The sequence below is a fragment of the Petaurus breviceps genome, unplaced genomic scaffold (genome assembly GCF_028583685.1).
Source record: "Petaurus breviceps papuanus isolate PSGF00001 unplaced genomic scaffold, PetGlider_PUasm1.0 90721, whole genome shotgun sequence".
NCBI lineage: Eukaryota > Metazoa > Chordata > Mammalia > Diprotodontia > Petauridae > Petaurus > Petaurus breviceps.
The window spans coordinates 5,205,425-5,223,668 of NW_027187322.1; the positions used below are offsets into that span (position 1 = coordinate 5,205,425).

General features: G+C 45.6%; 1 protein-coding gene across 1 annotated transcript; it reads right to left on the bottom strand.

The window, feature by feature from the left end:
• Positions 1-3,240: 3,240 nt before the first annotated feature.
• On the bottom strand, positions 3,241-4,668 carry LOC138144702 (mas-related G-protein coupled receptor member H-like). Its single transcript, XM_069066099.1, has one exon. It carries the CDS (start codon positions 4,228-4,230, stop codon positions 3,241-3,243), a length of 990 nt encoding a protein of 329 aa, XP_068922200.1. The 5' UTR covers positions 4,231-4,668.
• Between the last annotated feature and the right edge of the window lie 13,576 nt (positions 4,669-18,244).

An 18,244-nucleotide genomic window follows, 5' to 3' on the forward strand; every position in this document is an offset into this window, starting at 1 on the left:
GAGAGAGAGAGAGAGAGAGAGAGAGAAAGAGAGAGAGAGAGAGAGTTTAGGAGCTCAGCTCTCTGGGCCCTTGTTAAGGCTATACTTTTTGAAAGCCTGAGTCAAAGCCAGAGATCAGGGCAATGTAACTTGGACATTCAGTAGGGACTATATTCAGAGGCCAGGGCTCCAATGCCTGCAGCCTTATTTGGGATGGAAATTTCTTTCTTTGAAAATAAGTAAGTGATGAGTGTAAATGGGGAAATCATTAGCTGTTTGAATTCTCTTAGGTCAGTGGTTCTCTCCATCTCCTCCTTCTCCTTCCTCCCTTTTCTTCTCTTCCCTAATTACTGTTCCCCTCCTCCTTCCCTTCCCTTCTCCTCCTCCTCCTTCCCTCCCCTTTCTCTCCTCTTTCTTTCTTTCTTTTTCCTTCTCTCCTCCTCATCCTCTTTCTCCCACCATTCTTGGGGGTGGGGTGGGATATATAACTGATGACTAGTCCCCCCTTGCAGGGGCATGTCTGTCAGGTTTTGGATGGAGCCTATAAGGCCCTCATTGTGATAAACCCAACACCAGGGCCCTACTTCCCTCCTCTACTTACTCAGTCAGCTGCCTGAAAGTCCCCTTAACATCCAGCACACAGAAGGAAAACCCCTATATTTAGGGAAGAAACATTTCTTATGTGCTCATGATGCAGGAACCTCACTGCATCATGGCCACCCCTTTGCCCTGACCATGTTCAGGCTCCCCTCCCTGCTCTGCCCTATGTGCTTCCAAATGGCGGCGGGCAGAGGTTCTGGCTGAGGGTCACCCATCTAGCCCCACTCGTGGGCTCCTGGCACATAGGCCAAGTTAAGATCAATGTGGAACCTCCTCCAACACTCTGGGAAGGAAGACCCCAGAGCATGGGGACAGTTGCCCAAGGAGGTGATATACTTCTTACAAGGTCATAGATACCAAGTACAGCTTGAACTTGGGTCTTCCTGACTCCAAGGTCAACCCTCCACTTATTCTTTTTTTTTTTTTTAAGCAATCAGGGTTAAGTAACTTGCTCAAGGTTACACAGCCAGTTATTTCTGGGTGGGTGCCAAGTGTCTGAGCCTGGGATTCGATCTCCAGGTCATCCTGACACTGGAGCTGGTGTTCTTACTCGCTGTGCTACCTGGCCACCCCTACCCTCCACTTATTCTGCCAAGAGACTACTAGGGTGCAGAGAAAGCTCTTGGTGGTCACAGATGGAATTTGGGACCACAGAGTGAAAGCCCAGCCTTATGCATTCAGGGGAGTGAAACTCTACCCTTGGGGTGGGGTATGTCCTAGATTTAGAGATGGAAGAGACTGAGTACAAACCCTTCCTTTCACAGGGGAGGAAACAGAGACACAGAGGTAGCCAGTGACCTGCCCAAGGTCCCACAGGCTGTAAGGAGGGGGCTTCTCAGGAGACAGCAGTGAACCAGGAAGGTCATAGTGACTGTGTTCTTTGAGGCAGGGGCCAGAGGGATGAGTCTCTGCTCTGCTTGACTTAGGGTCTTGTAGGTAGAATCCCTGCTTGAGTCTGGGACCTCTGATTGCTCTGCCCCCTGAACCACACTGCCTTAGTCAATCCAGTTGAACAAAATTTTATTAAGTGCTTATTATGTGCCAAATACCATGCGAGGTGCTGGCAGAACAGACAGGAAGGAAACAGTGTCTGCCCTCAAGGAGCTTCCATTCTACCACATTCTGGTCCATTGCTCTTCATCTTGGGTTCCTTTGGTGCTCAAGGTCTTTGGGGCACCTGGGCTGTGTCATGGTCCACGTGTGTCTGGAGTGGACACAAGATGCCTCTTACATTTGTCTGGAGCTCACGCTTCCCTTCAGTCCTCCCTTCTGTCACACTTTGCTCATGTGAAAAATCCTGTCTCACTTTTCATTCTGACCCAGTCTTTGCTTGGGTTTCAACCCTCTCAACTTTGAAATCTGAGCTCCTTCCACATCCTTGGAAACTGTGTTAATGACAGTGGTACAGATGGCCTGTTGTGGTATCTCTTGAGTCTACGTCAAGCCCAGGAAAAGATTGATAGTTCTCTCAGGACTGATCACACTTCCAGGCTCAAACATGTTGCCATCCTCTTTCCAATTGGCTGAATTCCTCTTGGGTCTTTCCCAATTTTCTGTAATTCCTTCCTTGGCTTCCAGGCCCCTTGCGTGATTATGGCAGATTTTTTTTCCTATCTTTCTGGTCTGGGCACCAGATTGTTCTTGAGAGCTTTGGTGTAGGGAAGGGGGAAGAGGAAGTCCCCCTCCAGAGTATCTGCTCAGCGTTCCTGTATGAATTCTAGAGTCAAGAGTCCTGGCTCTGCCTTCACCTGAGAGTTTCCTGAGGAGACTGGTCTGACTCCCTGATCCCCCATTTGGGTTTCCTACTGACCTCCTCTAGGACTGCTGTTCAACCCCAGGGATGTGGTGGGGTATCTTGGGCAAAACATTAAGTCCTGGGATTGAGGGAAGGAGGGTTATAAGGACTCATGGGCTATAGCTCAGTTCCTTCTTTGGGACTCAATTTCCTCATCTGTAAAATAAGGGGATTAGATGGCCTCTGGGGTCCCTCCATGCCTCCAACCAGTGGTTCTATTCCTTCAACAAACATTAATGGAGTACCTACTGTATATCAGGTTCTTCTATGACCGCTTGAACATAGGCTGAGCTCAAGGCCAACGTCTGAGATTTGTTGACTAGTTAATTTAATACATCTTTAAAGACAACAGTGCTTGCTAATAGTCTCATAGGAGGAAAGCAATCACAGGAATTGAGATTTTCAGTGGCATACCATTATTTTACACATTAGGGGCAGTGTGGTATTATGGATGGAGCCCTGGTCTTGAATCTCACCTTTGACATTTGCTAGTTGTGTGATCCTGGCAAAGTCTTTGACCCTCTGGTTCCTTCTCATGTGTGAAATAGGAATCATCTCTATGGTACTGACCCCACAGGATGGTCATGAAGCTTAAATGAGATGTCCGCACAATGCTTTGAAAACTTGAGATTTGTGGATTTCTGTTAGTGAAAATCTGTGAACTTTAGTTAGTATCATTATTTTTTGCTCCCAGATTATGAATTCAATGTCATACTAGCCTTGGTTTCCCAGGGGAAAAATATGGGGGGAGTGGGCTGGAGATGTTGTCTTATTTTGCTGAAAGCTTGAAAAGTTGCAAAGGATCCTTTGCAGTGAGAAAGCCTTCACTCATGTGTGAAAGCCTGCAAACTCATGTGGTTTCAGTACTACTTCTGTGGGTCCTTCCTCACTGTGGTCTCTGAGCTGGTAGCAGGGAGGGTCATTCTATCTTCTCTCCCTTGGAAATCCTCCTTGAAGGCTCTCAGGAGAGTCAGCTTCAGGGACTTTCTTTTCTTATTCTTCCAGAGGTTGCCAACAAAGAAGTAAATGGCAGGGTTGGCACTGCTGTTTATGCACGAGAGAAGCTCGAAGATGGTAGAGACAGACCTGCTGACATCCACTTTGAACCCAAAATGGACAACGAACCAAATCTTCTGAGGAAGGCCAAAGAGAAGGAACACAAGGATGGTCACCAAAATGGTGATGTGGAGCTTGGCAGGGTGGTGGTGCTGGGATGGCTTCCAGGACTTCAGGAAGAGAATCAGGCTGGATAGAACCATCAGGGGTGTGGCCACCAGGAAGTTGAGTACACAGCTAAAGATACTGATGATGTATCTCCAGGTTTTGTAGGTATCTCCCATGTAGACCTCAAAATAAAACTCCAGGACAGCCATGAAGACCGAGAGGGACCAAATGAAAGCACAGATGGAAGGAGATTTCTTTTTCAAATGGTGGTATCTATACCAGAGAGGAAAGAGCATGGACAGACACCTCTCCACACTGATGACCATCAGAAAGCCCAGCCCTGTGTTGTACAGAAATATGTTGAATACAAGTGTTCCGTGGCATATATAAAACATGTGGCACTTTGTAATAAGCTTGCTAGTATATATATAAAGAATCTTGGCAAGGTACCAAGTCATGCGTCCCAGGAGGAAGCTGAAGTCAGCAACTGTCAGATTGAGGATGTAGATGGTAAAGTGGCTTCTCTTAATGTGGAAACTGAGAAACCAGAGGACGATGCCATTTCCCAGCAGTCCGCACAGGCAAGTGATCAAATTAAAGGAGATCATGATACGGGGTTCAGCGTCAGGACCCATTTTTGGGAAGCAGGTATTAATTTCCTGGCTACCATTACTGGAATTGTTGCAGGCCATCTTTTTGTTAGGTAGGGATTGTCAATCTGTGAAAAGGCAAATGTGCTGTCTCAAGGGTATTGGGCTCCCCCTTCTTGGAAATCTTCAAGCAGTGACTGAATGACCACTTGGGCGTGTCACAACGGAGATATCTCTTGTGTATGAGTTGGATTTGATGGCCTCTAAGGGTCCTTCTTATTCTCAGATCCTGTGGTTCTGTGGCATTGGATCGGTTTTGTCTGGAGGTAGTGGGATATAATAGGGGCCTTCTTCTGGATCTCTCTCATGCACCTGATAAAAATGAGAAGAGAGATGTGAGCTGATAACTCTGGGGTTGGGTTTACAGCTTACCAGAAAAATGGAAGTGGACCAAAAACAGGAATGGATAAAGCAGAGAAAGAGAATGTGCTATAGAACACATTCTCAGGAATAAATGTGGATGCAAAAATTTACAACCAAATCATATCAAAGGGTCTCAGCAATATACTTGCTATGCTTATTCATAATGACCAAGTCAGCTTTATACATACAAGCTATGGAAGGATAATTCAACATTAGGAGAACAGTTAGCATGCAATAATTATTCATACAAACAACAAAGTAAAAAAACCACAATGATTATATATATATTTTAAAATAGATCTGTGACCTCACTGGCTTTGGGCACTCCAGATGAGTCCGAGTCCCCAACTCCCTTTACCAATGCAGGTCAATAACTGCTAGGTAACTTATAGTTTTAGATCATTGCCTGAGGCAATGGGAGGCTATGTGCCTTGCTTGGGGTCATACAGCCAGTATGTATCAGAGTCAAGACTTGAACTCAGGTCTTCTTGTCTTCAATGCCAGATCTCTATCCATAATGCCACACTTCCTCTCTCCATCAATAAATGCAAATTACATCACTTAATTTCTAGGTAAAACATTAAAAAAGTACAGACATGATGGGTCTCTTCTTCAGTATGAATTGGTCTACATCTAAAAGGATGTAGACCTTATTACTTCCCATGATGAAACGCTGGAAACTTTCTCAGAAAGTAGAGGGATAGAACAAGAGTGAACCTTCTTCCCACCACTTTTGGACCCAATTCTGGAAATTCTATGGCAGTGATATAAGAGTGAGGAGCTAAAGACAGAAACCTTAACGGAGAGGAGACACCATTATTCTGTTCTGTCGATGACCTAATGGTTTAACTTTTAAAAATCCAAGTGAATTCATGAAAAAGCCAATTGAGCTGAATAATATCATCAGCAAAGCAGAACTATCCAAAATAAACAAAATCATTAGCACCCCCCAACCCAGCCATTAGGAAACCATGGTAAGGGAAAGTCCATTTAAAATAATGATAAAAGATACAAAATATTTGGGAGTTTAAAGGAAAACATACGGAGAAATATCGATTACTTATGAATGAGCTATGCCGACATAATAAGTACCATCCTACAGTAGCAGAAGCAATATCCTAAACTTTGCCCCCCCCCCTTCTCTCTACCTTGCAATTGGACACAGTGTCACTGAACCTCAGGAAGACCTGAGTTCAAATTTGACCCTGTTTGACCCTGGGAATCCCTTAATCACTGCCTGCCTCAGTTTCCCCAACTGTAAGATGGGGATAATAGCAGGGTTATTGTGAGGGTCAAGGGAGATAATATTTATAAAGCACTTAACACAATGCCTTGCACACATTAGGTGCTCTATAAATGCTTTTCCCCTTTCCCCTTGCCCCCCATCTTCATGTAAGATGGACTAGGCTTTTTAATTTAAAAAGTATGGAGACATTCCTTGAGACTTAATCGGCTGAGTTCAGACTATGGTTCAGACTATGGACTTCATTTCCTCCCATGGCAGAGGACAGTGCCGATGCAGTTATGCTCAGCTGAATCAGTTTCAGGGCTCCCCAGTGCCCAGCATTCTTGGATAGCCTTCTTGTGCCAAGGGTAAGCAGATCTTTTCGCTGGTTCAGGAGTATCTTGTTTTGCTCCAGTATTGCTGGAATCCATTAGACTGTGAGCTCCTGGAAGGCAGGGACTGACTTTTACCTCCTTTAGAATCCCACCATGCTTGACACATAGGAGATACCTATTATCAACAAATGTTTATTGATAGATTGACAACAAAACGAAACTACTGGGGGACTGAAGGGCTCAGCCCAACCCAGGCCTATGATGCCCAAACAAGTTCCTGGAGCGACTTGGACAGACAGTGATTCTGTAGGATGAGCAAGGATTAGCCATGCTCCCCTGGTCAGTCCAGGCGGAAGGGAGGTGGGTTCAAAGAGGAAGCCAGCTCCTAACAAGGCATATGGAAGGTTCACAGAGCAGGAGTCAGTCAGTCAGCTAACAAGCATTTATTAAATGGCGATGATCTTCCAGGCGTGGTGCTAAGTTGGAGAAAGGTGAACAGTGAGAAGCCACGTGAAACTGGGTAAAGGTTGGGCAGAGGCAGATGCCATAAGGAGCCAGGGCAAGACTCCAGGAGTGAGGGATTGTGGAGAGTTCAGCTGGGAAGCGATCGGACAGGCTGTGTCTGGAAATCCCCCCTCTCCCCCCCCCCACTGCCCCCTTCCCCACCCAGTACATGCCCCTAGGTGCGAATTCTGTATCTCCTTTATCTCCTTGAGCACAGGGAAAATCTGTTTACTTTCTTCATTTTAAACATTTACTTTATCTTTATAAACAGTGCTAACCACAGGTTTTTGCTAGTCTGCATGTACTTTGGGAGTGAAGTTAAGAGGAAACAACAGAGGGGAAGCATTTTAAGGGAAGAGAAAGAGATTGACCCAACACTGTGTATTTTTGCCGCGTACTGTTTCTGGCTGGAGCTTCAAAGCTAGAAAAGGTGAAGAATTACAGACCTTTGGGCACCATGTCCTGGAGTAGGAAGGGATATTGACACAAGGAAGCCCATGGAGCCATGAGTCTGAAGTAGGCTGAGAGGGGTGGCCAAGGGGAGAGGTTCTCACCAACCAGCCTCGGTCCAACTACAGCAATGGTAGCTTTGAGAATGGGATGGGACACATGCTCTCAGTCTTGAGACTTGTGACTGTTTTGCATAGAGATTTTTCTTTATTAATAATAATAGCAACAATAGTTAATAATAATAGCAAATGTCACCTTATTTTACCTTCACAAAAACACTATTATTATCCCCATTTTGTGTAGAAGGAAACTGAGGCAGCAGAGGTCAGGTGACCTGCCCAGGATCACACAATTTATGTGTCTTTGAAGCAGGATTCGAACTCATCTTCCTGCCTGTGAGTATAGCATTCCCTGTGTTCTGAGCTGCCTCTTGTTACAGGGGAAGGTTCAAGAGTAGGCTGGGACCATAGGAAGGGGGGTAGGATTATGACAGTCATCGTTCCAAAGTCAAACTGCATTGGCAGGGAACGAACCTGTGAGCTGGGCAGCATCTTCCATAGAATCCCAGATTTGGAGCCAGAAGAAGCATGGCGGTCATCTCGGCCATTATATAGATGAGGAAACTGGAGCTCAGGGGCCGGAGACAAGGCCACAGACGGTGAGCAGCAGAGCTGGGCTTCAAGTCTGGGTCTAAGCTCAGCACATCCCTTCCAAGGCTCCCAGCACTCTGTGAGGCAGTGGCTCTGCTTTTCACTGGCTGCTAATTCCCGTTTGGGATCCAGAGTGAGTGAGGGCTAGCCTGGCTTTGACTTCATGCTTCAGGTTAGCGGAAGCCCCTGGTATTTAGTGCTACAAAGCAGCCATCCCTTGTCTGAACATTCTCTGAAAAATCCTTCCTGCTTTGGCTCTGTTAACAGTCACACAAAGGGCTCACACTTAGCTGGTGCTTTATGATTTAGAAACCACATTGACCAGAGAGGTAGGTGGTGCAGACATTATTCCCATTAGACAGATGAGGAAACTGAGACCGGGAGGAAGTGCTCAGCCTGAGGCCATACAGCTAATGAATGGCATGTCAGAACTTGAAGTCACAGCTCTTTCCATGTCAGCAAACAGAATGAAGAAGGCTTGAATTGAAAGACATTGAGGAGAAGCTGTCCTTCCTCTGGGAGCTGCTTCTGGTTCATCCCAAGGGGTGTGTGTGTGTGTGTGTGTGTGTGTGTGTGTGTGTGTAAGTGTGTGTGTGTGTGAGTGTGTGGAGTGTGTGTGTGTGTGTGTGTGTGTGAAGATCAGGGGAAAGGCTGGGACTGGATCTAGACATATGGGAATTGTGTAACCTTTAGGAGCTGGTGACATCATTAATAGAGAGAATGCAGAGAGAGAAGAGGGCCCAGAACAGAGCTTTGGGGGAATATCCGCAGGAGGGTGGACCTGGATGATGATTGGGCAAAGGAGACTGAGAAGCATATGGAGAGGGGAACTGGGACAGGGCAGGGCCGGAAAACCCAGGGGAAGGAGGCTATATAGGAGGCAGTGGCCCTTGTCAATCATCCAATCATTTGGTATGTATTAAGTTCCTACTGTATACCAGGCAATAGGAGTACAAATGCAATGGGAATGAAACAATCCTTAATGACAGAGTTTACATTCTAATGGGGGAGACAATGAGGACGCTTCTAAATACAAAGAGAACAAATGTGAAACAGGTCAGCTCAAGGCAGTATGGGAGGGAGGCCACAGGTAGCTAGGGGTGCTTGGGCTGTGTCCTAAAGGAGAAGAGAGGCTCAGGACCCTCGTCAGAGAAACCTAAGACCAAGATCTCCCCCTGTTTAACCACTTCCCTTTTCATCCTAGATGCATTAATGTGCAGATGCTTTTCAGTTTTACGTGATCAAAGTTATCTAATTTGTCTCTTGTAATCGCCTCTACCTCTTATATGATTAAGAATGCATTTCCTGCCCAGGGTTGTGAAAAGTACACTTTTCTCTGTTTCTCCTCTATTATTTTTCTTTCTTTTTTTTTTTTTTACTGTATAATCTTTAATACTAAGATTGCACATGCATTTAGTGTAAGGGGTTGATCCAAACCTGATTTCTCTCAGATGGTTCTCCAGTTTTCCTAGAAGTCTTTATCAAACAGGGTGATTTTTTCCTGGGTAATTCCTGTTTTCTACTCTATCAAACACTGAATTATTGAGTCCCATCATTTCTGATTCTCACCTGTTCAGTCTGTTTCATTGATCTACCTTGCTAACCCCAGGGCAGGACTTTGTTTCTTCACCCGCACTGAGATCCGTGTACCAGGGCAAGGAAGAGGGCTGGCATGCCAAAGCTTTGGGTCGCAGTGGAGTGGGGACCCTTATCACAGGGTGCCGAGGTGCTTGTGTTCCTCACAGGCCAGGGAGTAACAAACACCCCTCTCCTTAGATCACATGACCCTGGAAGAACTGACAATTTACAGGTTCCTAGAAGTATCTCAAAAAACAGTTGTACAAAACCTGTGAAGCTTGGGGCAGTGCATCCTCCACTCTAGAAGCAAAATCTTGCTTTAACAAAGAGTTAAAGGTCCAGAAATAGATGGGAAAAATGAGGAAACAACAGGAAAAAGTTCTGATCATAGAAAGTGATGATGATGATAAGGAAAATCAAAACACACATGTGGGGAGCCAAGCCCACCCAGGGGCAGAGTCTGAGATAGTGGTAGAGAGAAGCTCTGCCGGCCAGCAGCAGAGCTGAGAAGGAAAAGTTAGGTGAAAAGCAGAACTGGACAAATGGGAAAGGATATACAAAAATTCACAGAAGAAAAAAACTCCTTAAAAGATAGAATTGGCTAAATAGGAAAGGGAGTACAAAATCTCACTGAAGAAAATAGTTCCTTAAAAAATTAGAATTGAGTAAATGGAAGCTAATGATTTTATGAAAACTCAAAAAACAATAAAGCAAAATCAAAAGAATGAAAAAAATAGAAGACCGTGAAAATCTCATTGGAAAAATCACTAGCCTGGAAAATAGATTCAGGAGAAATAATTTGAAAAGTATTGGACTACCTGAAAGCCATGATACAAAAAAAGAGCCTAAACAAGGGGTGGGAATCTTGCCACCTTGAGGCCACATGTAGTCTTCTAGTCCCTGGGTATAGTCTTTTGACTGAGTCCAAGTTTTATAGAGCAAATCCTTTTATTAAGGGGATTTGTTCTATGAAGTTTGTATTCAGTCAAAGGGCCACACTTGAAGACCTAGAGAGCCACATGTGGCCTCGAGGCTGAAGGTTCCCTACTCCTGGCCTAGACATCATCTTTCAAGAAATTGTCAAGCAAAACCATCCTGATATTCTAGAGCCCGAGGGTAAAATAGAAATTGAAAGAATACGCCAATTGCCTCCTGAAAGAGATCCCAAAATGAAAGCTCCCAGGAATAGTGTATTTAAATTCCAGAGCTCCAGGTCAAGAAGAAAATATTGCAAGCAGTCAGGAAGAAACAATTCAATTATTGTGGAGCCACAGTCAGGATAACACATGATTTAGCAGCTTCTACATTAAAGGATTGGAGAACTGGGAATATGATATTCCAGAGGGCAAAGGAGCTGGAATTACAACCAAGAATCACCTACCCAGCAAAACCAAGTATAATCCTTCAGGGGAAAAAAATGGGAAGTCAATGAAATAGAGGACTTTCAAGCATTCTTGATGAAAAGGCAAGAGCTGAATAAAAAATGTGATTTTCAAATACAAGACTGAAGAGAAGCATAACAAGGTAAACAAGAAAGAGAAATCACAAGGGATTAAATAAGGTTAAGCTATTTACATTCCTACATAGGAGATGATACTTGTAACTCATTAGAACTTTCTCATTATTACGGTAGTTAGAAAGAGTATATATATAAAGCAGAGGTATGAGTTGAATATGAAGGGATGATATCTAAAAAATAAAATAAGGGTGACAGAGGAATGTATTGGGAGAAAGGGAGAGGCAAAGGTAGAATGGGGCAAATTATCTCACATAAAAGGGGCAAGGAAAAGCTTTTACAGTGGAGGGGAAGATTGGGGAGGTGAGAGGGAGTGAGCATACCTTACTCTCATAGGAACTGGCTAAAAGAGGGAATAACATGCACACTCAATTGGGTATAGAAATCACCTTAACCCATAGGAAAGAAGGAGGGGAAGGGGATAAAAGAAGGGGGGGGGTGATAGAAGGGAGGGCATATTGGGAGGAGTATTCAGAAGCAAAATCCTTTTGAGGAGGGACAGGGTTAAAGGAGAGAGAGAACAGAATAAACAGAGGGAGAAATAGGATGGAGGTAAATACAGTTAGCAATTGTAATAGTAAAAAAAATTTAGAAGCAAGTTTCTCTGATAAAGACCTCATTTCTCAAACATATAGGTAATTGAGTCAAATTTATAAAAATAAGAACCATTCTCCAATTGATGAGAGATAAAAAGATATGAAGTTTTCAGATGAAGTAATCAAAGGTATCTATAGCCATATGAAAAAATGTTCTAACTCACTACTGATTGGAGAAATTCAAATTAAAATAGTTCTGAGGTACTATCCTCATTAGATTGGCTAATAGGACAGAAAAGGAAAATGACAAATGGTGGAGGGGATGTGGGAAACATGAAACATAAATGCATTGTTGGTGGAGTTGGGATGTGATTCAACCATTCTGTACAGCAATTTGGAACTATGCCCAAAGGGCTATAAAACCAAGCATACCCTTTGACTTAGTAATGCCACTACCAGGTCTGAATCCAAAAAGAGATAAAAACAAAAAGGGAAAGGACCAATATGTACAAAAAATATTTATAGCAGCTCCTTTCTGGTGGCAAAGAATTGGAAATAGAGGGGATGCCAATCAATTGGGAATGGCTAAACAAATTGTAGTATATGATTGTGATGGAGTATTATTGTACTATAAGAAATTAGGAGCAGGATGTCCTCAGAAAAATGGGGAAAGACTTACATGAGTTGATGCAAAGTGAAATGTATTGTGTACAAAGTAATAGCAGTAACATCAGATGACCAGCTGTGAATGACTTAGCTGTTCTCAGCAATACAATGATCCAAGACATTTCTGAAGGACTTATGATGAAAAATGCTCTCCATCCCCAGAGAAATAACTGATGGTGTCTGAATACAGATTGAAGCAGACTTTTTAAACTTTATTTTCTTGAGTTTTTTTTTTTGTCTGTGTTTTCTTTCACAACATGATGAATATGGAAACATAGTTTGCACGACTAACACATGTATAACCTATATTAAATTGCTTGCCTTCTCAATGATGAGGGTGGGGAGGGAGGAAGGGAGAGAATTTGGAATTCTAAGTTTTAAAAACAAATGTTAAAAATCATTTTTACATGTAATTGGGGAGAATACAATACTAAACAGAAGAAAAAAGCAGCAGAAACTTCAAGCAGGATGAAGGCTGACAAAAGAGCATCCTATTTGGCAAGGTCAGAACAGACGCCAATTGGCATCCACCGCTGAGTCTGCCACTCAAATCTAATTCACGTGCAAGTCAAGATATCACCCAGGATGCCATTGGTCCCCTTTGAAAACAAAGCATGAGGAGCAACAGCCACAATGCAAGTAGCCATAGCAGCCAAGCCCGGTGAGGAGTGACCTGCTTGGTGTAAGTGTGGGCCAGCCACGTGGACTGACCCAGCAGCCAAGACGCCCTGGGCAGCAAGTGAGACAACCACTCTGCCATTGGCTATGGAGCACTCAGAAGTGACACGATCTGGGGCTGGAGAAGGATATTCCACAGTCATTCTGAGTTTGAGTCCATCCTCTGCAGGAACTGAGTGGGTGTGTAGAGGGGAGAACGTGCCCTGGTTCAAAGGCTGGGGGATGTTGTCCATTCAGGGTTCTGGTGGCTGTTGCCATCTGCTGACCTCTGAGACACACATTCCTTTTTCTCAATGAGTTTAGTGCTAGGCTCCCTATCTGTCTCTCCTTCCAAACTCCTGCCGTCCTACTGGAAGACTTCAGCATACATAGTGATGCTCCCCCAAACACCCGGACCTCCCAGTTCCTCAACCTGCCCATTTCCCATGACCCCTCCTCCATCTTGCCTCGGACACAGAAAGCTGTATTCTTAGTCTTGCATCACTCACACGCGTTCTGCCTCCATGGTCATGACCTTTGACATTCCCTTTCCCCATCACAAATCCCTAGCTCCGTTCTTCATCCTTACCATGATCTCCAGCCCCTGTACCACGCAGTGCTTTCCCCTGCACTGGCCCCCCTCTCTCTCCTCCCTCCCCCATCTCCACCCCTTGGGGATCCAGTTCAGCTCTACCCTGTCCTCCTCTTCTCCGCCCCTACCCTAACTCATTTGTCGATCTCATCAGCTTCGCTGGTTTCAATCCTTATCTCTGCTAATGATTCTCAGAACTTCTTATCTGACTGCACTGGGGAGTCTCCTCCCTCCAGCTGCCCATCAAACATCTCAAACAGGACGTCCTGTAGACCCCTCCGCATATCTCACACTGACCTCATTGTCATCTCTCACTGCCCCGGCCCTAACCCAGGGGCACCCTGAGTGACATTGCCCTCACTCTGATATCCTCCTACTACTGTTCTTGCCCTTGGGTCTCGTAGACAAGGAAGAGGATCTCTAGATTTAATGAAAGCAAAGCAAAGCAAAACATGCAAGAAAATCCTGTAGCCCCACTGCTCTTTGGAGGGTCAGTGGTAGTCGCAGATTCTATAGCCTGTGGAGGCAGGTGAAAGACAAGAGAGATGGCCATGGCACAGAACCTGGAAGAGGCTGGGTGTGTGGCCTTGGACCCCGAGCTTCCCAGAGAATGGAAGCAGATGCAGCCTTCTCTGGGCCAGGCAGCTCCCAGGGGCTATCAGGGGTAGAAGAGTTACTCTTCTGGACCTGGGGAGAAAGTGACCACTTTGGGACTTCACACCCAGAAGCAATCACAGAGATGCGTGGAAAAGCCTGTGACAGCAGAAGGAGCCTGTAAGGGGGTTGGGAAGCCTGGCTTAAAACAGTGCCTGGAACATGAGAGGCACTTAATGTTTATTCATCGATTACTGATTGATTGCTTGGGGTATGTTTGCCTCCTAAAAAGCTATGGGAGCTTGAAGAAGAAGAATTGACTCATGATGGCTTCTGGGGTGCAAAGCACTTCAGGGATTACCCCATTTGGGGTTTTCTTAGCAAAGATCCTGGAGGGCTTTGCCACTTCCTTCTCCAGCTCATTTTATAGATGGGGAAACTGAAGCAAACAGGGTGAAGTGACTTGCCCAGGGTCACATAGCTAGGGAGAGTCTGAGACTAGATTTGAATTCAAGAAGGTTATTAATTATTAATACATCCTTCCCATTAGCTGTGCGATGCTGGACAAAGCAAACTTCTCTGGGCCTTAGTTTTCTCATCTCTAAAATGGGGATAATAATACTATACTATGAGGTTATTGTGAGGATTAACTGAGGTACTGTCTGCACACATTTTGCAAGCTTCAAAGGGCTATAGAAATGTTATCTGATCATTATTGTCATCATAGGAGTGAAAATGGCTGTGATTGGAGCCCAGTATGATGGAAAAGGCATCCCATCTCTCAGGTGCTAGATGGTGAGAGACAGAAAGAAGGAGAACTGGGGAGGGAAGAGACAGACAGATACAGATGGGTGGGGGTTCATGTGAGGGGAGAGAGACACACACACACACATAGAAAGACATGGAGGACAGAGAGAGAGAGACAGAGAGAGACAGACAGAGAGACAGAGAGAGAGAGACAGATGGAGAGACACAGAGAGAGACAGACGGAGAGACAGAGAGAGACAGACAGACAGACAGACAGACAGGTGATTGTGTTTGTCCTTCATTCTCCAAGAGGACCGCTGCATCAGGGAAATGATGACATGATGCAGTTGACTTGGATTTGAAGGAGGGAGGCTGTGCAAGGTCTGCAGACTCACTTTCCCCTCCAGAGCCATCTGGGTCCAGTGACATGATATTCATCAGGACGACTGGAGATGGCCCAGGATGTAGAAAGACAGACAGAAGGAAGGTAAAGGCTGATAGACAGACAGACTGAGATACACAAGAGAAAGACAAAGATCAAGAGAAAGACATATTGAAAGAGAATAAGAGACAGAGACAAAGAAATGGACAAAGAGAGAGACAGAGAGAGATAGGAAGGGAAGAGACATACATACAGTCAGAGAGACAGAAAGATAGAGAAATATTGAGAGAGCCAAAGAGATAAAGACAGAAAAAGAGAAAAGGAGAGAGAGAAATTGAGAGACAGTGATAGAGAGACAGAGACAAAGATTGAGAAAGAGATAAGGGGAGTGAAGAGACAGCTCGACAGATAGAAAGGAGAGAGGCACAGAGAGACAGAGATAAAGACAGAGACTGAGAGAGATTGAGGGAGACACAGAGACAGAGAAACAGAGAGAGTGACAGAGAGATTTGGGGGGATGGAGAGTCAACAAGGCAAGACCAACAAGGAAAGCCTGAAGAGGTCTCTGTGCTGAGGACAGAGGTAGAGGTCTCCCCTGGAGGGGAGGACATAACAAAACAAAGCTATCTGGGAGGCAGAATTGGAGAAGGCTTTTCCCCCCGACCCCCTGCCCCTCAGTGCTCTTGCCCCAAACCTTGCTCACCTTCCTCGTCTGGTTCTGGCAGCTGCGTCCACGCTGGGAAGGCCGGGGCAGGCCAGGGCAGGGCAGAGTTCTCTGGGTAAGGGCACAGTGGGACAGTTGATCCCCCAGGTTAGCAGAACAGGCTCAAAAGTCTCTGGCTAGTGATTCATTGAAGGTTATCACTGGGCTCCATGTTCCCTCTGACTTCCTGGGTAGGTCCCACCAGATGTCCCTTCAGATAGGCGACATCCTGTTTGCCCTATGGCTTCTGAATGGTTTGCTCTCTCATCTGATCCTGATAACTTCCCCCAGAGTGCTGACAACTCCCCTCCTGCATTGCAGGGCTGAGGCTGAGCACCATCTGGCCCCCAATTGCGCCCCCCCAGACTGATTCAGTTTAACCTTGCCTCAAGTGGACCAGCCCTGCCCAGTGCCAATGGCGGCATATGAGTCTGCAGCCGGCTAGGAAAGGGCCTGGGGGTGGGGTGGGGGACAGATGGAGGTGATGCAATGGGGGGTGGGAAGGGTTCTTCTGAGCCCAGCCCAGCCCAGCCCAGCCCAGCCCAGGCTGTAAGGCTCCCCCTCCTCCAGTTATCCTGGATATTGATATCTCTCAGCTGAGATTGTTCTTAATGGCTAAATCCCAAGCCTGTAAGTTGATTACTTCCTCTTCCCAACACTCTCTCCTCTCCCATCTTCTAGAGAACCTGCTCCCTGGGTATCCCTCTACTCAGAGTGGTGACCAGAGAAGCCATGGGCTCTAACAGAGCAAACACAGGCCTTGACCTTTGGCTTGGCCACTTGTGTCTTTTAGTGAGTCATTTCTTATCTCTAAAAAATAAGGGGTTGGCCTAAGTGGTCCCCAAGCTTCTTCAGGCTTCAAAGCCAAGGACCCTGGACAGAGCTGGTCACTCTCCTGGCTCCCTTAGGCCTATCTGTGTTTGCCCAACCATGAGGTGGGGCCTCATAGTATCACCATAAGGGCCGCTCCCAAGGTTCAGGGGGCACCTTCCTTGAGTTCTCATGACCTTGAATGGATCACAAGGGTCCATGCAGACTGCTCTCTGCTTGTCCTTGGCCCCCTCTTCCTGCCTGGCTCACCTTCTCTCCCAGCTGTACACCCTTTGCAGGGCTTTCATCAAGTAATTCCTGCACCCCCACCTTGCTTCTTGCCATGTGCCTCATTACGGCCCTTTGCCTGATCCTCTAAGACCGGCATGTTCCACAGTTTGAAGCCTATTGAACAACAATATGGCTATTCACAACCCAGGACAACAACCATACAGCCAGTGGGATACAGAGCATGAAGATTACAACATGACAACACCAACCCAGCCTGGTGGTGTTTGGGCGTCGACTGACTGTCCTCTGCTCTCAAAGATGGCACCAAACTGAAGTCACTACCTTGGGGTCAAGGCACAATGCCCCCAGCGACTGATCAGAACAGCACGAGCTTGGGAAGCTCGGGCACAAATACAGACATTTGGAGGGTAAATGTCTCAACGGGCACATCGCGTGCCTCTGCTGAGCTACCGCAATTCCACTGTGCCCACAGAGCGCAGAGCCTTCCTTAATGCGGGCAGGCTGTGTGGGGCAGGCCTGTGGTAGCATGTCCCAAAGTTCTTCAGAAAGACCTTGTATGGCTTCTCTGACCTCCCAGTGAGTGCTTGTCTTGAGTTCTCTGCAAAACACTCTTTTAGGCCAATGTACACTTGGCATTTGAACAACATGGCCAGCCCATTGGAGCTGCTCTCCCTTACATAGAGTTGGATTGCTTGGCAGTTCAGCTTGAGAAAAGACCTCACTGTCTATCCTGCCAGGTAATCTTCAGAATCTTCCCAAGACAATTCAGATAGAATAGAGTCAGCACCAGGTACCTTGCCACGCAAGAGGAAACGAATGGCATTCAAAACCTCTTTTTCAGTTGGAATTTCATCTAGAAAGTGATTGACTTCAACCTGAGGTATATGGTCAATGGCTTCATCATTGATTGATGATAGTTTGTTGAGAACACTATGGAAGTGCTCAGTCCATCTCTCCAAGATCATGTCCATATCACTAATCAATATGGTTCCATCAGCACTGAGTAGCTGAGACGCACCACAGGTCTTTGGCCCATAAATAGCCTTCAGGGCATCATAAAAGCACTTTGGATTGTTACTGTCAGCATAAAACTGAATTTCTCCTGCCAAGAATACTGCATTTCGCTAAACTTTACTTTTCATGGAGACAAATGAATGATCCTGCTGGTGAACCCTATGGAGTTCTCATTTTTCTTTTAGCAGCTTCTGAATTTCTCCATAATTTTCATCAAACCAATATTGATAGCTGCAGGTGTTCTGGACCAGATGAGTCAATGCAGAGCTGCACACAAAATCTCTGAAAGCTGCCCATTCCTCTTCTGCTGCACTGCTCCTGGCTGTGTGTTCTTTCACCTTTCCCTCCAAATTAGCAACAAACTGTTCACTCTCAGAGAAGAGCTCTAATCTGTTGATCTATTTTCTGGTAGTCATCTTGCCTTGGGGCTGCTACCTTTCTTTCTTTCTTTCTTTCTTTCTTTCTTTCTTTCTTTCTTTCTT

What these genes read in the sequence shown, in the direction of transcription:
- LOC138144702 (XM_069066099.1), bottom strand. Translation starts at nt 4,230, where the DNA reads ATGGCCTGCAACAATTCCAGTAATGGTAGCCAGGAAATTAATACCTGC.